The 26,071-nt window shown below is 48.8% G+C and overlaps 2 protein-coding genes across 15 annotated transcripts; one reads left to right on the top strand and one right to left on the bottom strand.

Moving 5' to 3' along the window:
- Positions 1 to 976: 976 nt before the first annotated feature.
- Positions 977 to 22,040, bottom strand: LOC139826808 (C-type lectin domain family 2 member B-like). Of its 14 annotated transcripts, XM_071803202.1 has the most exons (12): positions 21,936 to 22,040; positions 20,418 to 20,622; positions 17,656 to 17,786; positions 17,280 to 17,517; positions 15,313 to 15,460; positions 8,248 to 8,470; positions 6,558 to 8,002; positions 2,784 to 3,134; positions 2,449 to 2,544; positions 1,865 to 2,037; positions 1,378 to 1,478; positions 977 to 1,219 (listed from the first exon to the last, which is right to left on the bottom strand). In XM_071803202.1, exons 8-12 carry the CDS (start codon positions 2,878 to 2,880, stop codon positions 1,096 to 1,098), a joined length of 591 nt encoding a protein of 196 aa, XP_071659303.1. In that variant the 5' UTR covers positions 2,881 to 3,134; positions 6,558 to 8,002; positions 8,248 to 8,470; positions 15,313 to 15,460; positions 17,280 to 17,517; positions 17,656 to 17,786; positions 20,418 to 20,622; positions 21,936 to 22,040; the 3' UTR covers positions 977 to 1,095. The 14 variants fall into 14 exon arrangements, with proteins under 14 accessions (XP_071659303.1, XP_071659310.1, XP_071659304.1 ...); XM_071803209.1 differs by lacking the exons at positions 17,280 to 17,517; positions 17,656 to 17,786 and adding an exon at positions 5,105 to 5,258; XM_071803203.1 differs by lacking the exons at positions 17,280 to 17,517; positions 17,656 to 17,786 and adding an exon at positions 16,972 to 17,080.
- Positions 22,041 to 22,716: 676 nt separating this feature from the next.
- LOC136116419 (killer cell lectin-like receptor subfamily B member 1C) lies at positions 22,717 to 25,969 on the top strand. The gene is made up of 6 exons (XM_065862762.2): positions 22,717 to 23,969; positions 24,363 to 24,494; positions 24,589 to 24,720; positions 24,849 to 25,003; positions 25,269 to 25,384; positions 25,481 to 25,969. Exons 1-6 carry the CDS (start codon positions 23,885 to 23,887, stop codon positions 25,602 to 25,604), a joined length of 744 nt encoding a protein of 247 aa, XP_065718834.1. The 5' UTR covers positions 22,717 to 23,884; the 3' UTR covers positions 25,605 to 25,969.
- The last annotated feature ends 102 nt before the right edge of the window (positions 25,970 to 26,071 follow it).

Raw genomic sequence — 26,071 nt, forward strand, 5'->3', positions numbered from 1 at the left:
ACTTGGGTGATGGGGATGTCCCCACCCCAACACCCAGAAGTGCTCACCGGCTCTGGTATGGGCAGGAGCCATTCAGCCAAACCCAGCCCTTCCCAGCGGAGGGCATGGAGAGGCCAATCCAGAAGTAGCAGGTGAGATTCTGGAGGATTTTACTTAGGAAATCCTGTACTGGAAGAGAGGGCAGGTGGTAATGCTGAAGTGTCACTGATGGCCATCTTCATCCCCATGTAGACCCATCCCAGGACCAAGCCCCACAGGTGTCCCCCACACTCTGACACCAGCAAAGGCCCTGCAGAGGTTTGGGCACAGGGCTGGTTGCTGACCCCATATTTTGGGGCAAGGCTCCACCCCTTCTCAGGTACCACCAGCCCCAGGCCTCAGTTTCCCTGTCCTGAGCAGCCCTTGGAGAAAGGATGAGTGGCATCACCCTGCTTCTCTCATCACACCCATTATCACCCCGCCTCCCATACTTTCTCTCTCTGACACCACTTTTGCAGGGGGAAACCAACAGACACAACCCGCCATTACCTGCATCCTGGAGAGAACCTGAGCTCCCCATTACTCCCCGCTTCCCCAAGACCATGTAACCATCCTCATCCTCCATGTCACAGAAGAACCAGGAAGGTACAGGGCTGAGGACATGGAGGGGCGAACAGGAAACCAAACCACTGATGACCACTCTCAAGGTATGACCTGTCAGCAGGGCCAGAGCTTCCTGCCACTATTGCAGCTACACAGCCCCAGTTGCCATGGAGAACAGCCCCAACACCTGGTAAAAGCCACAGGGGTGCTTTTCCTCTGGAGAAAGGAAAATGAAGGTACAGGCATGCTGCTTGCAAGGAAAAGGAGAAGTTAGGAAAAAAACTTCTTTCCCCCATCGTGGTTTAACCCGAACTGGCAATACAACCTCGACAGACACTCTCTCTTCCACCCCTCCAACAGGGCAGGGAATCAAAAGGAACAGGAGAAACTTGGATTGAGATAAATACAGTTTAAAAAACTAAAAATAGTAATACACCACTAGTAAATATAAATATAAAACTAGAAGCGGCAAAGTTGTGGAGTTCCCAGCACGGAGAAGGTCCTTTCTCCCCATCAACTATTTGACATCACAGCTTGGGCCTTGCTGCAGAGATAATGGTGGCTCCGGAAACAGTTTGAACTCCAGAGATAATGGTCATTCAGCAAGAAACAAGGCTCTCGGCCCTTCAAAGGGAACCTGCAAGAATAAGCAATGACACTGTCAGTACCCTTGGGGAAGCAGCTCTCCCCATAAGCACCTGGAGGGGACAAGGGCTGCCTGCAAGAGACAGTCCCTGTAACCAGGTCCCTGCCACCAGATGGTCTCCCGGGACCCTGGATTGCAATGGGACTCACGTGTCGTTGAAGCTGCTGCCGTCCACCCACTCCGGGCGCCCATCCTGTCTGCGCAGCCCAACCCAGTAATCAATGTTGCCCCTGAGGTGTGACAGAAACTCCTGGAGAGGAAAGAGAGAAGACAACAGTCAGGAGCTGCTGCTGCCCCAGAGTCCCTCTCCCAGCCCCATGTGAGGTCCCAGACAGCAGCACCTCCCACCCAACAGCTGCTCCACCAAGCTCCAGAGCTTCTGCAAGAGCTCCCCAGCCTGGCCAGATACGCTGGTCCTGCTCTGCTGGAGCTCTGCTGTGCTTGTGGTCCCCCTGGCCTCCATGCGGGAGGACACGCTCCCTGGGCTCCACACTGTACCCTGTGCCTCCCTCCCTCTGAGGCCACAGGCCAGAACTGCATCTCTGTCCCTAGAAGAACCTCCAGCCTCCCAGCACCAACCCTGAGGTCTGCACCCAACCCAGACCCCCCACATAGCCACAGCAGCCCCTCACTCACCATTTCCCACTTCCTCTTGATCACAGCCAGTGAAGCCCCCAGCGAGGAGCACCGCTCCTGGCTCCACTCCCAGCTCCCCTCTTCTCTCGAGAGGTAGTAGCAGACATTGCGGTAGCCAACCCAGTTGTCAGGACAGCACAGCCCCGCAGCTGCACTCGCTCCATCTCTTCCTGCTGGAGAGGGAAGGGGAAAAGGTCAGAGGACTCCACTCCACAGGAACCAGGGGACACAGCTCTATAGGGCAAGGAAGGGGGCAGTCCCAAACTCCCACCATGGGGATCCCCCATTTGCTGCCAGGGATCCACAGGGAGCAGACACCCCAGAGGTTAACAGCCTGCCCCAGGGCACAGCTGGGGGTGTCCCTGCCCCTCCCCAGGACCCCTGGGACAGGGCAAGGGAACAGCAAGCCTGAGGGTCTGGCACAGCCAGCCTGAGGGTCTGACCCGACCACGCTCCCCCCCACCAGCCTTAACCTCACACAGCAACACCAGCTCCAGCCCAGAGGGGAAGGGGCCACATCCAGCCTGGCGGCACACACCGCTCTGTGCTGAGGGGCCGCACAGAGGCAGCTGCTGCTCCCTTACCTGACAGCACAGCAACAGCCGCTGCCAAAGCCAGGACCAAAGCCACGAGCACAGCCAGCACCACAACATACACTGCATGGAGCGTGCACCACTTATCTGGAGGAGGAAAAAAGCACCAGCAGTGAGGAACCGTGCTGTCCCAGATCTGACTTGGCCCTCACATCCCCACCATCCCCAACACCAGCTGCCTAGGGAGGCAGAAGGGACCCGCCCCAGGGGACAACCAGCCACAGGAGAGCTGCCAGAGGGATAGATATGTGGTGAGGGCTGCTACAGGTTACTTGATAAGGGCCTGTACTCACCCAGAGCCCTGCACACCCTTCTGCCTGCATTACCTGGCATCTCTTGGTGAATGGACTCTTCACCCTGGGAACCCAAGGCCTCCTTCAGTTCTTCCTGGGAGGAAGCATGGTCTTGTGTCCAAGGCATCATAACTGATGGCAAAACCTCTTTCCAGTCAAGCCTGGACACAGTTCTATGACCACTGTCGTTATCCTTGTCTTGGTGGATTGCAGAGAACACAACGAAGATGCAATAGATCCAGATGTCTAACTCTACATATGTAGCAGGGCCACAAATATCAGCCACAGTCACTCCTGGATGACTCACAGGCTCAGGAAGATGTCACCTGCACAACCCTTCCCTGTCCCTGCTCTGCCTGTGACACTGCAGACAGTTCCCAGCACCTGGAGATATAAACAGAGAGTCAGTGATCTGAGGGACCAGCCCTTGGCCCCCAGCACCCTGCACACACCCTGCCCAGACCGGCAACAAGTCAATCGCTGGCCGGGAGCAGCGCCCTTCCCACCACTCACCCTCCCTGTACCACCACTGGCAGCAGTACCCCCACATGGAAAAGCGGGCTTCCAGGGCTGAGCCCTCTTCTGTAATGGTTCATAACACCGACTGGCTCATCACAGCTCCCTCCCTAGCACAGCTGGGAGGACAGCAGCAATGGGGAGGGGGGGCCCACAAACATACGCTCCTCCATCGGCACCAGGGGGAAGAAAACGCCATCCCCCGCGGAGGAAAGGGAGCGCCAAGAGGAGAGCGAGCCCGCCAAAGTCCCTTTCTCGCATCGCCCGACCGGCAGCACGGAGGAAAGCGAGGAAAGCACGGAGGAGAAGGAGCGCCAAGAGGAGAGCGAGGCTGCCGGAGTCCCTTCCCCGCACCCTCCGGGCAGCGCACCGCCAGGTATTAAGTGATACAGAGTGTTTAGTTTATATTTGACTAGCAATCAATAGATGTATTGTAAGTAAGAAACTAATCAATTATAACTAACTTGATACTAACTTTATGATTATGCAATTATTTCCTAGTATAGATGTATGTTAAGAATTTCCAAAAACTGTAATGAATATGTAATTGTTGTGTGGATATAAGCAACGCAAGAGCATCCAGTCGTTGAAGAACTTATGGAGAATGATCCCCAGTGTTCCCCAGTGCCGATAAAATAAAGAACGCCTGCTTAGCAGTATAACTGACTTTGCTGTTGATTTGTTTCTTCTCAAACTCCAGGCATCAGTTTCCCTGCCTTGAGCACCTCTCGGAGCAACAATGAATTGCACCACCCTGCTTCTCCCATCAACCTCCCACCCGCCCCATACTTCTCTGTCCCAAATCGCGCCCGGCTGCCAGGCAGCACCAGCGGGAAGAAAACGCGATCGCCCACGGAGGAAAGGAAGCGCCAAGAGGAGAGCGAGCCCGTCAAGGTCCCTTCCCCGCACCGCCCACCGCCGCGCCGGGCAGCGCGCTGCCCGACCGGCAGCACGGAGAAAAGGGAGGAAAGCACCATGCCCGACCCGCCGCGGCCTCTCGTCTTCTCTCCCCACCACCCTGCACACACCCTGGCCAAACTGGTCACAAGACACTCGCTGGCCGGGAGCATCCCCCTTCCCACCGCCCACACCCCCCGGAACCACCACCGGCAGCAGTGCCCCCGCATGGGAAAGCGGGCTCCAGGGCTGAGCCCTCTTCTGTAATGGTTCACAACACCGACTGGCTCACCACAGCTTCCTTTCTCGCCACAGCTGGGAGGACAGCGACAACGGGGCGGTGGGGCGGCGGAGGCAAAACATCTGCTCCTCCATCGGGACCAGGGGGAAGAAAACGCCATTCCCCACGGAGGAAAGGGGAGCCGGAAAGGGAGACCGGCAGCACGGAGGAGAAGGAGCGCCAAGCACTGTGCCCACCGTGCCCGCCCCGCCCTCTCCCTCTCCCTCTCCCCTCCCCGACCCACCTCAGCAGCACCGGCCTCGCGCCGCAGTGAGCGACCAAACCCGAGTAGCACCGACCGGAGGCCCGCACGCAGGCCCCCCTTCTGCACAGCCACCAGCACACGCCACAGCACCACGCAGCTCGGCGGATTTTACACTGTGCCCGCCCACCGCCCGCCCCGCGGCGGTGCGCGCCGCCCACCGCCCGCCCTGGAGCGCCGCTAGGTAATACTTCGTGTGGTTTTTGCTGGATCCTTTGGTATGAGCTGGACAGTGTACTACAGCAATTTCCCTTGACGGCTGAATAGCTTCAAACAACATTCGGTTTTCAGTCTCTTAGAAATATTTTTTCTTCCCTGAGGTAAGGAATCCTTGTTCTTTCTATAGCGTACCTGTTGCATGACACACTCTGAAGGCATATGAAAAGTGTAAATCGTTACCTGCTGATTGTTTCCCCACTAGACTGCTCTTCCTAATGTAGTTAATTCAGCCCCTTGGGCACTCACCAAGGGTTGTAGAGATTCTGCTTCATGTACTTGTAAATTTCTCATTGCATAGCCCGTGTGTCATTTTCCATTCACGTAGTATGAAGATCTATTGATGAAAAGGATTAGATCCAAGTTCTCTAGAGGTTAATCCCATAGATCTTCCCATAGATAGACAGACTGGAACACTACCTTAGCACAGTCACAATGCACCTCAGTATTGGAACAGAATTATCCCAATCATCTAACTTATCCAGCAGCCACCACTGATTACAATATTTCACAAGATCCTCTTTCTTCATATATCCAAGTGCTTTGTTATGTTCTAAAACTCCTCCCAATGCCAATTTCTTAGGAACACGACTGAAAACAGTAATTTCCAACCCCATCTCATAAGCAAAACCATGAGGAGAGGGAGGGAGGAGGGGGAAGCACAGAGCTGCCTGCACCGCGAATGGGAAAAGTGGGGAGAAGGTTTACGGCGCACTTACACAATTAATACCATGAAGAAACAACTGTAACAACAACCAGTAAAACAATTAACTCACATTCCTGACAAGCTGCTTGCTTATCAGAGATGCAATACACAGAAGCACATAATACGTACTGTAAAACTCACAGATATCACGTTGATAGCAAACATTAGCATTCTCTACTGCTAATTGTAACACCAGTGCTTCCTTAGCTTCTAAGTTTTCAACCTGCTTATTGATGGCCTCTTGAGGATAGTCAATAAACTGCGTGTAATTCTCATTGGGACCCTGATTAATAGTTGTAAAGGATTTGGCTGCTTTGTCAGTTTCAGGCACCTTTATCATAGCTTGATACGCAAGGTCTGCTGACTGCCTCAGGATTTCAGAAACTAATCTTGCCTGTAATTGTAGTGTGCCAGTTAGTGTCTCTTCCAAGAGTTGGGTGATACCTGCCCCTTTCAACGAATCCCCATAATTTCATCCTAAATGATCTATAGCTGTTACATTGCATAGATCTAACTTTGCTTGAGTCTTTCACAGTTTTTATCTGATCTCAGAGCAACAGGTACACACACTCCTTTTGTTTTCGTTTTAACTTTTCAAGAGAATGCTGTGAACCCTCATCCTCATCTGAGTCATCAGATAATGCGGACTTGAACGGTGCTGAAGAATCATTAGTAACGTGGTGGGGGCGGTTCAGAACAGTGCACATTTTCGTTTTTTCTTCCAAATCTATCCCAGGGAAGTCACCCCCTTCCGCTGTCTCTGCCTGTTCCCGTTGCTCTTTTAATGATCTCAAAGTCTCTAGCAACAAGTGCCATGTCATTAACAGTTCAGTTCAGATCCTTGGGTAGTGCTATCGAACAGTTTATTATACAAGCCTTTCAACACTCTCTTCTTTAGAGAGGTTCCCTCCCATGTTCCCAGTGGCTTACCTATCACTCCAGGTGTCGGTGTCTTCTCCACGATCTGGATCTATGGCAGCTCTCCCTGCCACTCTTTCAGCTGCACCGGGCTCCGTCCCCACAGCTCAACTCCAGTCGTCACGGCTCTTCTGCCGTCTCCTTTTTCATGCAGTATCATGTCGGGGTCACCATATGTCGCAGTTGAGATAGACAAACGACACAGACGAAGTTCTTCTTATGTACAAACAGCAGTCTCCATTTATTGCTACAAACGCCTTTTTATATAGTCTCCTGGTGTTGTTAAAAACAAGTTTCTCTTTTAGTGAATTTTCCTTTCAGCTAAAGTCTTCTTACTAACTGCACTTTTCTGAAAACTACATACATGCTTTGGTAGACATAGCAATGGAATGCAAGGTCACTGATAAGGATGCACATACCGTGAGAGGCATAAGCAGTGAACTGAACAGGTGACCAAAACTGACCAACTAAGTATTCCATCCCATTCACATGATACTTCATATAAAAGTGGGAGATCACGAGGATCCCGTCCCTTTTCCCCATGGCCGACTGCCACAGAGGCACCCCGAGGTTAGTTTAAGGGACAACAGGGTCCAAACCAACTTTCATTAAACCGGTGAGAAATAGGGTTTTAGCACTCCAAAAGTGACTTGAATACAGGTTTGGATATCAGTTGAGGAAAATTATTAAGGGCCAGCAACTAATACAACAGGAGGTCCACAGTGTCCATACACATGGCTTCACCAAAAATAATGCTGGAGCTGCCCCTGAGTCTGGGAAGAGTACATACTTGCCTGAATATGGTGTGGGATTATTTTAAAGAGATACATGTATTCGTAGTGAGCACGGAAAGTGTACACTTGCAATCCTGTGAGGGTAAATTTATAATACACTCGCAATCCTGCGAGGAGAAATATGTGTGCAAATGTGCACAGAATCTTACATGTGCTTATGTGGAAGCACGGGAGGAAAATATACTCGCGATTGTATGAGGAAATCATTTATACACGTGCTTGTATTGAGCACGGAAAATACGCGTGCACACGTGCACGGAAAGTTACACGTGCTTATGTGGAAGCACGGGAGGAAAATACACCTGCGATTATGCGAGGATTAATTTTGCACGTGCTCATATTGAGCACAGAAAATACACATGCAAATGTGCATGGAAAGTAGATACACTTGCAATCCTGTGAGGAGAAGTTTTACTCACACAGCCAGCCTGAGGGTCTGACCCCACCAGCCTTGGCCTCACACACCAACACCTGCCCCAGCCCAGAGGGGAAGGGGCTGCATCCAGCCTGGCAGCACACACGGCTCTGTGCAGAGGGGCCGCACAGAGGCAGCTGCTGCTCCCTTACCTGACAGCACAGCAACAGCCACTGCCAAAGCCAGGACCAAAGCCATGAGCACAGCCAACACCACGACATACACTGCATGGAGCGTGCATGACTTACCTGGAGGAGGAAAAAACCACCAGCAGTGAGGAACTGTGCTGTCCCAGATCTGTCTTGGCCCTCACATCCCCAACATCCCCAACACCAGCCACCCAGGGAAGGCAGAAGGACCCTCCAGCCTGTTTTATGCTCCCCCCAACAGCTGGAAGAAGCCTCACTCTTGTCAAACCCAGTCCTCATGGGGTGACACTCCCACAGGGACACTGTGCCCTCCCAACAGTGCACAGGGGTGCCCCTGCACTTACCCAGAAGTCTTCTGCTGCTTCTCTTCCCAGGCAGCTCTGGCTTCAGGGATGCCCCTCTGTACTGGGGATCCAGGCACTCCTCCATGTTCCCATCATTGTCACAGACTCTGTTCTTCTCCCCTTGTCCCAAAGGCAGATGAGATGGGGAATCTCTGTGCTTGTCACAAGCACGATCTTGTGTCCAAGACATCTTATCCGCTCCCAAAGCCTGTTTCCAGCCAACCTTGGTGTATGGGAATTGCACAAGAATGGCAAGGAGGTGAATTGTAAATACACTCAAGCGACTTTAGCTGTGGTGTAGAAAAGGCACATACATCACACTAATTGTTTTACTGACCTTGTGTGCTTGACAAGTAGAACCTGTGTTTTAGATAACATAGTCCTGTGAGAAACTCTAAGGCAGCTATCACTATACCTGAGACTCCTGCTTTGTTGTGAGAAAGCAGAGGCTGCACCTGCTTGAAGCCTTGAAATAACAGGTGAGCTCAGCAGACCCAGTGATCTTCTACCAGGGTTGAACTCTGCAGCGCCTGCATCCCTGCTTTGTGTCACCTCTGCGCAGTAGCTTAGGTGCTGCTTCAGAGATCCCCTGGTAGAGAGGTGACTGAAATAAAACTTGCTCTTTGCAAATGCATTTGTGGCCTCTGGCTCTTCTTGCGATGTGCCTGCGTTGGTTCACACACTTGGACACAGCTTTATGACCACAGCTGTTACCTTCATATTGTGAGACTGCAGAGAACATCATAGCGATGCAATAGGAATGTTTAATTCTGTTGCCTGACAGCTGTTACAACTGATTTAAAGTATCAGCCATGGGTTGAAATCATCCAGCACACATCTGGAGTAGCCAAGTAGACTCACTCACCCACTTGGGTATGCTGGCAAAAGAGGGGGAAGAGGAGAAAGGGGAACACCTACTAGAATGGGTGCACATTAAGCATGGTCACTCAGGACAGAGACCTTCTTGAAGCTGGGAGTAGAGGATGGCCCGTTACCCAAGAACTAAGTAGGACAGCAATTTTTGCCTGATTCCTATGACATATTAGAATACGAAAACACTCTTTGTGAGATCCTCTGCTCCACCTGTGGGATGGGAAAGTACTATGGGAAACCTGGCAGGTTGGCTACATAGGACCTTTTAGAGATCAGAAGGGAAACGATACCTGCTTGTTGGGGTGGAAGCAGTATCAGGATTTGTCCAAGCTGGAGCAGTGACATGGGCAACCAGGGAAATACAGTGTAAAAGCTGAAACTGTGGTTTAGTTTCTTATCAAAACCCAAATCAATTCAATAATATAACAGCAGCCACTTCACTGCCAGGGTGGTCCAGGAGTGACCAAAAACTGAGGGAATACAGCAGATGTTTTATACCCCTCACTAACCCCAAGCAAACAGGATAGTAGAAAGAACAAATGGTCTGTTAAAATGTTTTGTGAAACCCCATGATCCTGGATGGTCTGTGCAACTCTCAGAAGCTATGACCAAAATAAACAACAGCTGGGGAGTTAACAGATGCCCACGAATTACTGCACTTTACTCAAAGTCTCCATCTATACTTCCTGGGGTGAAATAAACTAAAGACCCCATAAATCTTCTCCATTATCCTGGACAACCAATCCTGGTTGAACTCCCCAAAGTGGAACAAGTCACCCTGGTACCAAACACCCCTTTTCAGTAAGTATACCTGGGTGGCCACTGATGCCTGTGGCAGGGAGCATAAAATCAATACTAGGTGGATTGTTTCCTCTTCTTAAAGCCAGTTTGATGATGGATTATGTTTTTCCTTTTTATTTCCTTGCAGGGAGAAGAGGAAATAAATTGATCTTTGTCTGTCAAAAGTGTATGCTTTATTAGGGCACAGGTTTAGCTTTTAGCCTCCACTTTGTGGCTTTGACTGTTAGTTTGATCATACTTTTAGGATGTATATGTCGTCTTGGTTTTGGTTCTGGGTGGTTTCCTACCTTTTCCCCTCTACCAGTCAAGGAGAGGAAAGAGTGGAAACAATAATTCTCCAAACCTTGCATGGAAATTGATTCAGGGATTTATGAGAGTTTGGAAGCACACTGATCAGGGAATATGTATGACCATTCCTCAATCTGCTGAGCAATGGATGAGATTATTTTGTTACCCCACTGAATGGAACTCTTGATTTAACAACAAAATCAGACTTCAGGGATTCCCTACGTTCATTTGCCCGCCAAGTGGGACTGGGACCTGAAGGATGTTACAATGGGCTCTATTCAGTAGAGAGCAGACTCCCTACTAACAGAAAGTTATCACGAGACCTTTTTCCGGTATGAAGTCCCAAACATTATCCTGGGACTAAATGGCACCTATTTCATTGTGTATATTTTGAGGGACAATTTTGAGGAAAGAAGGATTAACACCTCCCACCCACAATTAAATTTTACCTTTGAGATATCTCAAATCGGGGCTTCATGAGCCATTGTGTTCCAAAATGTGTCAGTCCTACAGGGAGACAACTACACCTTGTTTAGTTCCATTTTTCCTTTTGATGCCTTTTTCCATCCTCTTAAGCAGCCCATTATGAGGCTCATTATTCTTTGAATATAATTTACCCATGGTGTACATAACTTCCCCACAGACCAGGATCAGAACAAAGGGATTTATCTGATATTCAATGGATGTGGTCACAAGTAAACCCTATTTTGAAGCTTTGAAGATATGATATCATTTAAAGAAAACAGAGTTTGCAAAATGTTGAGTCTAATCAAGGGAGACTGTTGTATTACTATTCATAATGCCACTACCTCTATAGAAGAAGCTTGTGTCAAGATGAAAGACATTGCTGACCAGATTTCTAAACTATCCCAATTGCTCCAGCCAACAAACTGGGCTGAGGAACTCTCACCCAGATCATGGTTTACCTCTCTTTTACATTCTTTAGGACTCACTGGGTGTGGAAAATGGTTAGCGCAAATTGGAATAAACCTGTTAACTGGATTAATGCTTTTGATGGTAGGCATGGCCATTGTTAAGTGTATGGTTATTCAGTTTCCTCTACCTCTTACAATGACAGAATAAGAATAGTTTGGGTTGGAAGGCACATTCAAAGGTCATCTAGTCCAACCTCCCTGCAATGAGCAGGGACATCTTCAACTAGATCAGGTTGCTCAGAGCCCCATCCAGCCTGGCATGGAATGTCTCCAGGGATGGGGCATCTACCACCTCTCTGGGCAACCTGGGCCAGTGTTTCACTACCCATATTGTAAAAAATTTCTTTCTTATGTCTGGCCTGAATCTCCCCTTTTAGTTTAAAACCATTACCCCTTTGCCATATTGCAATGGCCCTGCTAAAAAGTCTGTCCCCATCTTTCTTACAGGTCCCTTTGAAGTACTGAAAGGCCACAGTAAGGTCTCCCTGGATCCTCTTTTCTCTAGGCTGAATAACCTCAACTCTCACAGCCTGTCCTCATAGGAGAGGACTTCCAGCCCTCTGATCATTTTGTGGTCTCTTCTGGCCCCACTCCAACAGGTCCATGTCCTTCCTGTGCTGAGGGCTCCAGAGCAGAGGGGCAGAATCACCTCCCTCGACCTGCTGGTCACACCCCTTTTGATGCAGCCCAAGACACAACCGGCCTTCTAGACTGCAAGCCCATATTGTTGGTTCATGTCCAATCTTTCATCCATCAGTACCCCCAAGGGCTTCTCCACAGGAATGCTCTCAATCCCTTCATCCCTCAGTCTGTATTCATACCAGGAGTTGCTCCAACACAGGTGCAGGACCTTGTACTTTGTCAAGTTGAACCTAATGAGATTAACATGGGCCCACTTCTCGAGCTTGTCCAGGTCCTTCTGGAAGGCATCCTGTCCCTCAGACATGTCAACCGTACCACTGCGCTTGGTGTCATCCGCAGACTTGCTCAGGGTTCACTCAATCCCTCTGTCTACATCATTGATGAAGATATTACATAGCACTGGTCCCAGTACAGACCCATGAGGGACAGTGTTGGAAAGTAAAAATGTGGGAAAGCAAGATGTGTGGTCCCAGCCACCTGGATGATAAAGGAAGATCAATACTAACATGACCATGTGGACGGTCAAAGACATAAAACTAACATAATCAGATCATAATAAAATATAAAGGGCCTTGGACAGATTGTGTTGAAGTACGTTTCTCATAATTGTAAAGAGTTTTAGCCCAGATGCGTGAGAATGGTATCTTGGGCCGGATAACTGCCCCCAAGTGCATGGGATGTGTGAATGTCCTTGGGCCTGGTCTGTGAATGAGTGGAAAACAAGTGAGACAAACATCACGAGTTTAGTGTGTTTTTAATAACAATTAGTGGAAAAACATCTTATGTAAACATCTTAGTCCAGGCCCGTACCTGTAAATTCTATAAATTGTCAATGGTGAATAAAGAAGGCGGCCTAGGTCAGCTCTCTGCTTGGCCAGGCTCTGTGTTTTTTTCCAGAACAAGATCTCTGTCTCTGTGTGAATCTCTGTCTGTGTCCCAGCATGCGTTGTTCCCAATCACCGCAAATGGTGCCCTGTGCGAGTGTGTGACCCCTGGAGGCTCTTCGTCGAGCAGTGTGTTTGGCGGCGACCACGCAATCCGACGGCTGAGTAAATTTTATTTGTAGCTACATTAATCCCTACAGTATACATAAGGACAAGCAGTCCTTGTTGAACAAGAGAGCTGTGGGATTGTGTTAGTATGGGGCAAGCTGCTTCTCAGGAACATAAATTGTATTTGCAGGTTTTACTGCAGATATTACGTTCTTTGGGTATCGTATTTCTGAGAAGCAGGTAGCTTCGCTCCTGGTATGGGTGAGAGGAAATTGTGCTTGGTTTCCAAGTGAGGGGACGTTTGACAGTAAAATTTGGAAACAGGTCAGGGAACATCTACACACACAAAAGAATTCAGGTTTTGCAGTTCCCGATAGTTTGCATATTACTTGGAGACTTGCATACTCTGCGCTATCGCAGTTGCAGTCGGCAGAGCACATAATGCAAAGGCAAACGGGGGAGGATGACCAGAAAAATACAAATGAGCAGGTTGCTAATGATTTGAATCTTGACAGCACTAATCCTTTTGAGTCAGGCTCTGTAGATCTCAAAAAAGAGTCAGTTCTATATCCATCATTAATGCCATCACAGCCGTGTAAAGATACAGCAGGAATTTGTGAAGAGCTAGGACAGAAGTCTAAAACTTCGCTCTCAGCACCTCCTTTGCCTGATTTTAATGATGCTTATACAGCATCACCCCTTCATGACTAAGACAGCAGAACACAAAGGGGTGATGCAAAAATGCTGTGAAAAGGCTATGGAGCACGGCAATTTTTCTTTCGCCTTCCCAGTTATTTACAAACCACAACAACCACCAGAATATGATGCAATACCTTATACAATGGTTAAGGAGTTAAAAAAATCTGTGCAAGAGAATGGGTTACACAGTCCTTTTACAATGGGGATTGTTGAAGGTATTGGTGCCACATACATCATAACTCCATGAGATTGTAAATTGCTTGCTAAAACAATTTTGACACCAATGCAATATTCTGTTTGGCAATTAGACTATCGAGATCTTGCGATTGAACAGGTCCTGGAAAATTTGTCATCAGGAGCAGGGATAAATCAGGATATGTTGCTAGGAACCGGACAGTATATCACTCCACAGGTGCAGGCTGGGCTTCCGTGGCAGGTTTTGAGCAGGCAACTCGCATTGCTATTACAGTGTAGCATCAGATCCCAGAGGCAGGGCAGCGTGTAAGCTCATTTGCAACAATAAGACAGGGACCGCAGGAGTCTTATATAAGCTTTGTTGACAGATTGCAAACCGCTATAGCAAGACAGGTTGAAAATGAAGATGCAGCAAAAGTTATACTGCTGCAACTAGCATATGGCAATGCTAACTCTGACTGTCAGGCTGCTTTGTTGTTGGTGAAAGGTAAAGCCACTGATATCACGCAATACGTTAAGGCTTGTCAGAATATAGGGACTGAAACATTTCAGGCTTTGGTATTCGCAGCCGCGTTGTCTCAGCTCAGCATAAATCAAGCGAGTCTTAAGTGCTTTATTTGCAGTAATGAGGGTCATGTCAGTAAAAACTGTCCTCAAAAGTGCTATAAAGCACCAAGAGAATGCGCACCGTGGTTGTACCCTTGCTGTCAGAAAGGATATCACTGGAGTGATTCTTGCAAATCTCAGTTTCACAGATCAGGGAAACCCCTGCCAGGAAATGGCAAGAGGGGCGTGAAACCCGGTGCCCCGCAGTCCAAGAGGGTTCAGAATTCAACTTCCCAGCCACAGAACAATCTCTCCCCCGGAACAGCAACAATATCGCAATTCGGTGCACAGTCTATGATCTTGCCCCTTCAACAGCAGGCAGTGCCAGCTTGGATTTGGCAACTGCAACAGAATTGTTAATTACAGACTCCTGGGTATATATAGCAGTTACCTCTGTATGGAGACCTTTACCTAATAGATTTTTTTGATTGATTGTTGGATGCTCTAGTGTTAGTGTACAGGGTATATTTGTCCTTACTGGTGTAATTGATGCAGACTGTCTCAGAGAGATTAAAATCATGGTCACAGCCACTCGGATTCCCTGCAAAATTCTAGCTAATCAGTGAACTGCACAACTGTTCCTTTTGCCGTACTGGGTCCCTCAGCTACAGCTGGATGAGGTGATTCTGGTTTTGGGAGTTCTGGCCAACCACAAGTATTGTGGTCCCAGGAGATTACTATACAGCAACCTGTGGTTACTGTTTCAATTCAGGGCAGACCTTATACAGGGCTAGTGGATACTGATGCGGATGTTTCTATCATTTCTAAACAACAATGGCCAGAAAACTGGCCCCTGGAAGTAGCTATGACCACGCTTGTTGGAACTGGAAGAAGTCAAACACCTATGAGAAGTGCTCGGGTATTGCAGGTTGTTGACCCAGATAAAGTTTCAGCTTGGATTCAGCCGTATGTTCTACAGACTGTTATCAACCTTTGGGGTAGGGATTTGCTACAGCAATGGCATGTTACTTTAACCACTGCAGACACAAATTTATCTTAAGGGTCAGTGATCTAAAATCCCTGCTCAAACTTACCTGGTTGTCAGATAGGCCAGTTTGGGTCAACCAGCGGCCCTTGAAGAAGAAAAAATTGCTCCAGGCTCAATCACTAGTTCAAGAACAGCTGCAGGCAGGACACATAGTACCTTCCACAAGTCCGTGGAATACTCCAATTTTTGTTTTCCTGAAAAAATCAGGGAAATGGCGTTTGCTACAAGATTTACGTGCAATTAATGCAGTAATGCAATCTATGGGAGCCTTACAACCTGTTGTCCCAAATCCCACTATGCTGCCTAGTAATTGGACACTACACATTATTGATTTAAAGGATTGTTTTCTTACCATTCCACTACATCCTGACGATTCTCAGTATTTTGCTTTCTCAGTTCCCAGCATTAACAATGCTCAGCCTATGCAGCGTTATCAGTGGACGGTTTTACCTCGGGGTATGACGAATAGCCCCACAATTTGCCAGCTTGTTGTGAGTACCGCTCTGCAGCCTACACGTGCATTTACAGAGGCTATAATATATCATTACATGGATGACATTTTAGCTTGTGCTGAACAATTTGATTGTCTCCAGGGGGCAGTAACACACTTACTTCAAGCTCTGAAACTTCATGGCTTACAAGTTGCACAGGAAAAAGTGCAGACTGTGCCTCCTTGGAAATACTTGGGCTGGATTTTAACAGAAACTATGATCAGACCCCAGCCTTTGACAATTAATAATGACATTAAAACATTGAATTATTTACAGATATTGATGGGTACAATTAACTGGGTACAACCCATGCTTGGAATTTCTAACCATGAACTCCAGCATCTGTTTAATTTGCTAAATGGAAATTGAGATTTAACATCTCCTCACACTTTAACTCCATAGGCACAGAGAAAATTAGAGCTGGTAGCACACAAAATTACAAACTTACAGGCTGACAGCATTTGATTGGATTTGCAGATTTGCCTGTTTACAGCTACAATACAGAAACAACCTGTGGCTATTGTGGGACAGCCTGATGAGAATGCAAACAGACTGATATACTTGGAGTGGATTTATTTGCCCAGTTCTTTCCATAAAACTATTACTCAGCCCCTGGAATTGATTGCTACTCTGATCAAAAAATGCAAAGAACAGATTCAGGCTTTAGTGGGCTGTGATCCATCTGTCATATATGTACCTTTTGTGAAATCAGATTTTTATTTTTTTTTATTTGCAATCTATGTCCTTGCAAATTGCACCAGCTGATTTTCTTAACAGCATAGCTTTTGGCATACCTAAATGTAAATTGCTGCAGAATCTGCATGTCTTTGATATCAGACCACAGATCGTACTTGTATTTGGTCCTATCCCACATGCTCACAGTTTTTGTTGATGGTTCAGGGAAGTTTCATAAAGCTGTAGTGGTCTGCCGTGAAAATAACTATTGGCATCATTCTGTTCAAATTCTTGAAGGTTCAACCCAATTAGTGGAACTTGGCACAGTTTTGCATGCCTCAGAGCTTTTTAGGGAGGAACCTCTAAATTTGGTTTGTGATTCTGAGTATGTAGTCAAGGTCCTACAGCGCATCCCCTCCGCTTTGCTTAAAGAAATCTCACGCCAGCAGCTCTTTGATATGTTTCATCATTGCAAACTGCATTACAGCCTTGCAAACACCCACTGTTTGTTACTCATATACGCTCTCATACAACTTTACCAGGTCCCATAAGTGAAGGTAATGCAGTTGCGGATTCTTATACTGTAGCTACAGTCCACTTCCAGTCTGCCAGGGCTTCACATGCTTTCTTCCATCAGAATGCTGCTGCCTTAAAAAAGATGCTTGGTCTCACTCTCAAGCAAGCGAGAGACATAGTGCACTCTTGCCCGGAATGTCAAGGTCTGATTACAAGCTCGCCCTCCCTTGGAGTTAACCTTCGTGGGCTCTCAGCTAATGACATTTGGCAGTCTGATGTTACACGTTTCATCTTTTGGCCGTTTGAAATATATACATGTTTCTATAGATACCTTTTCAGGTATGCTCCATGCATCTGTGCATACAAGTGAGAAAAGCAGAGATGCTCAGCGTCACTGGACCTGCTGTTTTTCTATGCTTGGAGTGCCACAACAGATTAAAATTGACAATGGTCCTGGATATACTGTGAGATCCACGCAATATTTTTTACAGCAATGGGGTGTTTCGCATGTCACAGGTATTCCACACTCTCCCACTGGACAGGCTATTGTTGAATGAGCATATTCCACACTGAAACAGATGTTATTAAAACAAAAAAGGGGGAATATGACAGCTCAAGAACAATTAGACAATGCAACATATACCAAAGGTTTCATACCAGGATCCCCCGCACAAGAGTCAGTGGCAAGGGCCTGTAGAACTCATCACCTGGGGGAGGGGGTATGCTTGTGTTCTTTTTCCAACAGGACCAAAGTGGCTTCCTGCGAAATATGTTAAATCTTTCCATGAGCTGGACAAACATGACGCAGGACCCAGTACCAGAGATGCAGCACCTGTCCCTGCAGCAGAGGGTAACGAAGAAATAGAAGAGACCGAAGAAGGAGGCCAGTGATGTTACCTGGGGACAGCTAAAAAGTTACAGCAAAACCTATTAACAATTGTTTGTCAGAGAAGTTCTGTCTGTTTTATCAGTGATGGGGGGATGAAGATGTAGTTCAGAGTAATTTGGCTTTTGTTTCCATTCTGGGTCTTAATGTGTAAGGTATCTAAAGTAACCATAGAAGATGTCTTGAGCTTGTAAATTAGAGGTATTAGCATATCAGAATTGTATAGATTACTAACTGGTAAAATAAATCTTTCAATGCATTTGTTTTCCTTATTAGGATAACTAACCAGCTTTCTCCAATATTTGTAATTGTTGTATTATTCTGTTCTAATGTAGGCTGATTTGCAACAAGAAAACGACACATAAGGTATGATGATCCACAGTGGGAATTCAAATTCATCGACAGAATGCCCCCTTTTGACTTTGGAGGCAGGAGGTGACTGCACCACTACTCCAAAGCAGTCTGTCAGATGACTGTGGACACGGGATGGATTGTGTGGCACTTGCACATGCCCCTGAAATCTGGAGCTTTCAAGGAGGAGGCTGATGGCTCTTTAGCACCTTCTATGCCCCACTGTGTCTGTCCCCACATATATACACCTAGAATAGTACCAAGGTGTTGTCAGTCAGCTTCACCTTTATCAACTGATGGCTCAGGAGGGGTAGGACCCTTGGTCACTTGACAGGGTCCTTAACAAACGAGGTGCCCAGACTAGCCGAGAAGATTCTGGACTACGTTGTAATGTCCACAGTCACATCTGGCCAAACAATGAAATGGGGTTCCCACCAAAGACCCCCTTTGAGTGGTCTTCTCAGAGCTAATAGCCGCAGAACAGCACTTGTTACAATGTCTATCCAGACATTGTGTCATTGACTGCTATTATCTGGATGAGACCACCCAGTCAGTTCCTCATCCATTGAACAGTCCATCCATCAAATCCATACCTCTCCAATCTAGAGAAGGATGTTGTGTCAGACCATGTTGAAGGCTTTACAGAAGTCCAGATAGAGGACATCTGTAGCCCTTCCTTTGTCCACTGACGTAGTTACTTCATTGTAGAAGGCCAATAGGTTGGTCAGGCAGGACCTGCCCTTAGTGAAGCCATGCTGGCTTTCCAGAATCACCTCCCTGTGCCACACCACAGCTTCTAGGAAGATCTGTTCCATGATCTTCTCAGGCACAGAGGTGAGGCTGACAGGTCAGTAGTTCCCAGAGTCCTCCTTTCTACCCTTTTGTAAAATGGGTGTGATACTTCCCTTTTTCCAGTCACCAGGAACTTCACCTGACTGCTGTGACTTCTCACATATCATGGAGAGTGGCTTGGCACCTACATCAGCCAATTCCCTCAGGACTCTGGGATGCATCTCATCAGGTCCCATAGACTTATGGATATTCAGGTTCCTCAAGCAGTCACAAACCTGATCTTCACTTACAGTGGGAGGTACTTTGCTCCCCCAATCCCTGTCTTGCAGTTCCTCTCTCTTTACACTTTCTGTTTGCTACATAAGAATCACAACCCTAGAAGAAGCCAAGATGTCTGTTTGAGCCACTGGGTGGAGAAAATGGTGTAATGCAAAGACCACTACAATCGACGAGGCAAAACAAGTGTTTAAGTCACAGGGTGGTGTGACGGACATAATATGCACCTTGTTATGCCTTAAACAATTGTTTTTGCAACTTCTAGAAGGAAGAGAAGGAAGTTCTGCAGAAGCGGGACGGTATCACTTCCTTAAGGCCCAACCATATTCTTTGCAAGATGAAGCCACCAACCTTTGAGATAAAGGCATTAACCATGCTTGCACAAAAGCAGGGTCATACAGAAGTTACAACAGGCTAAGGGGAATTACAAATCACCAGCTACTCCTAGAGAACCAACTAACTCACTTCTGGAGCAATCTCCTTAACTAGCATGAGAAGCTAGCAGAGGGAGGACATGAGCCATTCTCTCCTATCTTGCATTCAAATGGACTAAAGTATTTAAACCCTGCCACTGGGGACACTGGTTGCACTGAGTTGCATTGCATCACACCCACTACCCTGAGAACTACAGAGAGAGTCAGCATTGCTTGATTAACCAATCTGTGGAGTGGCGAAATCTTTCTTCTGATATCCATCTCTCTTTTTCTTTCTCTCTCTGTTTTTAAGTTTATTCTGGGCACATAAAGGTAACACCGTTGTGAATATTGTCATAGAAATCTTGTTAAGTTTTATGATGTAGTTACAGACTTTTGCCAAGCCACTATTCACTGTAATTCCACTGAGTTTTAAGTAAAATCATTATTTAAATGAACCTCTCAAGTAATTGTCATTACTCCCGGGTACCACACAGAGTATTTAAAAGCTAAGCTTGCCCTCACCCCACTGAGTGGGACAGGATAGCCCCTCCATACTGATGACCCAGGGGCTGCTCCACATTACTGTCACTGTCACAGACATTGTTCTTCACCCCTTGTCCCAAAGGCAAATGAGAGAGTAAATCTCTTTGCTTGTCACAAGTATGACCTTGTGTCCAAGGCATCATAGCCACTGCCAAAGCCTGTTTCCAGCCAAGCTTGAATGCAGTTTTATGACCACAGCTGTTACCTTTGTATTGGGAGACTGCGGAGAACTTGAACTTGATGATGATGCAGTAGATCAGGATGTTTAATTCTGCTGCTTGACAGCTGTCACAACTGACTTAAAAGGTCAGCTGTGTCCCTGCAGTGATATGCAGGCTTGGAAAGGTGTTGGCAGCACAACCCTGCCCTGTTCCTGCTCTGCCTGTGACACCGCGGCCAGTTCCCAGCACCTGCGGACACAAACAGAGAGTCAGTGAGATCACGGATCAGCCCTTGGCCCTCAGCACCCTCTCCACACCCTGCCCAGACTGGCCATGAGGCACTTGCTGGCTGGGAGCATCAACCTTCCCACCACTCACCCCTCCTGCTCCACCTCCAGCAGGGTCCCAGGCACAGGAATAAGGGTGTCCAGGGTCTCCCAAAACATCTGCTGAACCCTTCTCCACTCATCACATCACCAGCCCCAGCACCCCAAGCTGGGAATGACACACTGAGCCTTTGGAAGCCACCAAGGGGCTGGAAACTGGGGGAATGGGATGAAGGAAGCCTGAGCAAAGGTACTGTGGGGTGCTTAGGAGGAAGACTGAAGTCAGGGCACGGGAGGGAGCAAAGCAGATCTAGGAGGAACTGATACATACCTACAACCAACATTTCTTCCCCCATTTATCTGGTATAGCTCTGGCCTCACAGATCACATTGGAAACCGAAACTTGCACCTGTGGGAGCACAAGCTCCCTGTCCTGCCCGTGCAAATGCCAACACCAGCAAACCACCAGCTGCTCGCAAAGAGAACTGCAGAGCTGGCACAGCTTGGCCAAGGACTGTGAACTCCAGAGTTGCTCCCATGGGCTTGTGCCAGCAGCTCCTGCCCTGGCAAGCACTTCCAGCACGGGCTCTGAAGCGTCCTGCATAATAATTGTCTTTGGACAACAGGGCGCTCCCTTATGGGAAAAACAGGAAGGGCTCCTCCCCGAAACGCCCCTCTTCCCCCCCCCGCGAGGAAGGAAGCACCAACCCCCAGAGAGACATGAAAGGCTTGTGGAGTTGGGGGTCCTGAAGCAGAACCTACTGCCCGGGAAAGCCCACGCAGGAGCAGTCCCGCCCGGGAACCCACCTACCGAGCCCCGGGGCCAGCGGGAACGGAGGAGCCCGACAGACCGAGCCCAAGCGCGGCTGGGAAAGCCCCAGGCAGCCGCTGCCAGTAAGTCACCCACACAATGTTCACTGATTCCTACGGGGCTACGGGCTGGAGCCCCTCAGCAGCTCCGGCACTGGGAAGCTGAAGAGAGGCCAAGGAGAAGAAAGTCTCTACAAGATCCCTTCTGTCCGACAGAAAAAGGAGAATTAGCCACAGCTGCTGGGAAACAGGCTCCGTCTTCCGAGCGTACGCACACCAACCCCTGCTGGGGGGGACAGCGGGAACCCACAAGCAGCTGCTCCTTCCCGGGCCCCAGAGAAAGGGGCGACAAGGGGAGCCCGCCAGGCTCTCTTCACCACAGCTCCCCTCACCCTCTCCCCCGAGTGACCGACGGGAGGTCCCTACCTGAGTTACTCCTGTCCCCGAGCTCAGGAAGCTCCCGGGCACCCCTCCGCACTTAGACATACCAGGATATTATTGTCCTTAGTCTCTCACAGCCCTCCCAGAGCTCTGGCCATTCAGAGCGCAAGAATCAGGAGTGACGGTGAAGGCAGCCAATCGAAGTGAAGGGCTTTTAAACCCGCCTTAACTTTTTTTTAAGATTTATTGTTTCACATTCTATGTTGCAACACAATTGAGGTGGTGGAATTTTATTGGAGGTTTTGGTATTAAAGAAAACAAATTGGGGAGGCAGCCCTAAAAAATAAAGTTTTGGCTTCTTGGGAGCTTGAAGCTGCATGTGAGGGATAAAGGATCCCTTTGGACAACCCCAGCATCTGCTTCTCTGACATGGCTTTGGAACACTGCCAGCATTGTTGAGAATTGATTACAGCAAGGCAGAACCCATGGACACCGGGATCAATAGACAAGCAGCAAGAATAATACAGAAAACGTGTGGCTTTGCAAGGTTTAGATGATTAGTAATCGTCAGCAGGGAAGTTAGTTGTAAGTAATATAATCGTTTTGTTAAATAAACGTTCTTGACCCTAGATTTCCTGTAGCATAGTCTCAAATGTCTATGCTTAAAAGCAAATTTAATCAAAAGACAAAATAAAGAAATAAATTGAAAGGTACAGCAAAGAAACAGCCTGGACTGGGTGCCTCTCAAGGGGACGGACCCCAAGACAAAGAGTCTTGGGCTCTTCAACCATCACAGTCTGTGCACCTACTCTTCACATGATTTGGTCCAGTTGTTCTGGGTATGGAGGCTTCTTGGTTTCTTATGGGATGCCCTTCCTCCGTCTTCCAGGCAGCTTGTTTACTGTTATTAGATTTTTGCAGTCTCTGCTGACAGTATTTCCTGGTACCAGCCTGCAAGCTCCACCCCCTGTCACTCAGTAGCAAGATCGAAATAAGTTCAGAGTACACAGCCTGAAATTCCAGCGAGTCCCGACTCAGGCTTTTGCACCATGGTGATGAAGCTCAAGGTGCTGAGATGGGTACGGAGAGCCTGGCTGAGGTCCCTGGCCCTTTGCCAGAGTGTGACGTGGACTTTGTGTGGCCCACATGACCAGGACAGACCTTGTTGCTATTTTTCTACTATTTTTTTTCTTAAAACGTGGTAACTTTTCATGGTTGTCTCGTCAGTTCCAGAAGGTGCTGGCTGAAGGCAGCCCTGTCCTTTCCCTTCCTGCCCTCACTTTTGGGATATTGGAGCACATGGAGGGGATCTTCTCTTGTCCCCTCATATCCCCTTTTCCCCTCCTCTGTTCAGCAAAGTGGATTTTTGGTGCTGTTTTCTCCACGTTTCCCCATGTTTTGCCATTAAATCCTGGAAGGAAATGGGCGGTCTTGCAGTGCACTGAGTGCAGTTGCTTGCTGTTGTCTGGCAGAGGATGAAAGAAAGGGGGTAGTGCCAGCAGTAATTAAATAGTGCTTAATTAGGCTAATGAAATAGCTGCCAATTAGGAGAAGTGGGGATATAGGGGTTCCTGATGTGCCCATCACTCACCACATCCACGGCTTGTGCAACCACAGGCACTGACCTGTCGGTATGAAAAGCTGGTTAACAAGCTCTGCAAAGATGTACGTATTTATGTTTTTCCTGTCCACTGTGGGGGGTTTTTTGTGCGGAAAGAGGGATTTTTCTAATTTCTCCTTTCCTCTGTAGGCAGCAGCCCTGCACCCTAACTTCCCTTTCTCTAGAGGAAAAGCACCTTTGTGGCCTTTACTGGGTGTTGGGGCTGCTCATCCTGGCAACTTTGGGGCTGTTTAGCTGCAATAGTGGCAGGAAGCTCTGGCCCTGCTGACAGTTCACACCTTGACAGCAAAAGCCCTGTGTGGTCATCAGTGGTTTGGTTTCCTGTCCCCTCCTCCATGTCCCCAGCCCTGTGCCTTCCTGATTCTTTCGTGACATGGAGGATGAGGATGGTTACATGGTCTTAGATCAAAGGAGGAAGCGGGGGGCTGCAGGGAGCTCGGGTCCCCTCCAGGATGCAGGTAATGGGGAGCTGTGTCTGTTGGTGTGTATCCCCCCTCCAGATTGGTGGAAGAGAGAGGAAATATGGTGGGGGTGAGACAGGTGTGATGGGAGAAACAGGGTGTTGCAATTCGTTTCTCCGAGGGCTGCTCAAGTCAACTTGAGGCCTGGAGTGTGGGAGGAGGGTCTGGTGGAGCTTTTCTCCAGGTGTGTGACCCCAAAAGTGGAAGCAGAGGGATTTTTGGGGGACACTCAGCTCCTGCTGCTGCTGGTCCATTCCTGGGGTCACCCCTTTGTGCAGGGGGGGCTGCAGGGATTTGGAGGCATCACCCCCCCGTCCACCCTGCTTGGGGCTCTCTGGGGATGGAGCGGTGTTGACAGATGCTCTTGAACTCCCCTGTTACTTTCTGCAGGATGTGGCCTGCCAGAGCCCCAGGAGGGTTTTGCCCCACAGTGGGCGCATGCCCCCACATCAGCCACCCGACGTCCCCACTGTCTTCTCAGGGCCCTGACAGCCGCCCTGTCCCTGTCCCTCATCGGCTGTGGTGAGTTGGCCCCCATGGGTTTTGCTTTATTTTAGAGGGGGTGGGACACACACAGGATACCCCCAAAACCAGGCTGAGGATCTGTCTCTCCCAGTGTCTTGGCTGGTGGCAGAGAGGGGACAAACTGAGGGGACTATGGGATGCGTAAACACATCATGGAGACACCGTTGTGCCGATCAGCATGGAGTCTGCCTGGAGCTGAGGAAGAGCCTGTGTCCCCTGCAAGGTGACCCACTCCTCTTGGCATCCCCTCGTTGGGACCCCTTACCCCCCCAAATAAGCCATGAGCATACTTCTGGCATTATCTCCACCCTGGGTGCCTTAGTGTTGCAGTGTCCATATGTCCGTCTGCAGAGGATGAGGGGTGCAAGATCTGCCCCTCGGGCTGGACGCTGCATGGGACCAAGTGCTACTGGGCTGCTGATGAGACCAGCTCTTGGAGCGAGAGCCAGGAGGACTGTGTGAATCGGGGGGCTGAGCTGCTGATGCCGGAAGACCAGGATGAGTTGGTAAAGGGACCAATGACATCAGGGATGTGGGACGGGTCCTGGGGCTGGTGGTACCTGAGAAGGGGTGAAGCCTTGCCCAGAAATCTGGAGTCGGCACCCAGCCCTGTGCCCAGACCTCTGCAGGGCCTTTGCCAGTGTCAGAGTGTGGGGGACACCAGTGAGGCTCAGTCCTGCGATGGGTCTGCTTGAAGACAGGCTGGAGCCTGTTTGGGGATGGTGATCAATGACACATCAGCATTACCACCTGCCCTCTCTTCCAGTACAGGACTTCCTAAATAAAATCCTTCAGAATCCCACCCGCTACTTCTGGATTGGCCTCTCCATGCCCTCCGCTGGGAAGGGCTGGATTTGGCTGAATGGCTCCCACCTGGACCAGAGCCGGTGAGCACTTCTGGGTGTTGGGGTGTGGGCATCCCCATCACCCAAGTGACCCTTGTGGCAAGGCACATGCTCACACATTCCCACCTGCATCCCCAGGTTCCAGCTGAGCCCCTGGGATGGAGGCAGAAGATGTGGGGTGCTGAGAGGGGACAGGATCATCTCTGATAACTGCAGATGGGCCTGTCAGTGGGTCTGCCAGAAAAAAGTCACCCAGCTCTGAGCTGGGGGCCACAAAATGGGTCAACAGAGGGACAGATGCCTGGGGATGGGCCAGGATCAGGCCCTCAGTGGGGAGATGTGGGAACCACTGCTGACATTGTGCAATGACCATCTGCATAAATGAATTACGACATTAACAGGACTCTGTGTAGTGTTTTCAAACAAGTTTTCTTACGGGGAGGGGTGGAAGTAGCATCCTGCTGTACCAGATAAACCTCCCTGAGCATGCTGTGCTGGGGCACTGGGGGAGAATATGTATGGAAATGTACAACTTTGCATCCCTGCTTTAGCAGATGGACACAAAATGCAACTCTGTGGTATCTTTTGGGGGAGAGACGGGGATACAGGTAGCAGAGAGTGCGTTCCATAGAGCAGAGCACAGAAAAAATCCCTCTTGCAGCAGAATGATTCATTTCTTGGGGGATCCTCTTCAGCAGCTGCACCCTCAGAAGTCTCAAAAGAAGCTGT

Source organism: Patagioenas fasciata, unplaced genomic scaffold (genome assembly GCF_037038585.1).
Source record: "Patagioenas fasciata isolate bPatFas1 unplaced genomic scaffold, bPatFas1.hap1 Unplaced_236, whole genome shotgun sequence".
NCBI lineage: Eukaryota > Metazoa > Chordata > Aves > Columbiformes > Columbidae > Patagioenas > Patagioenas fasciata.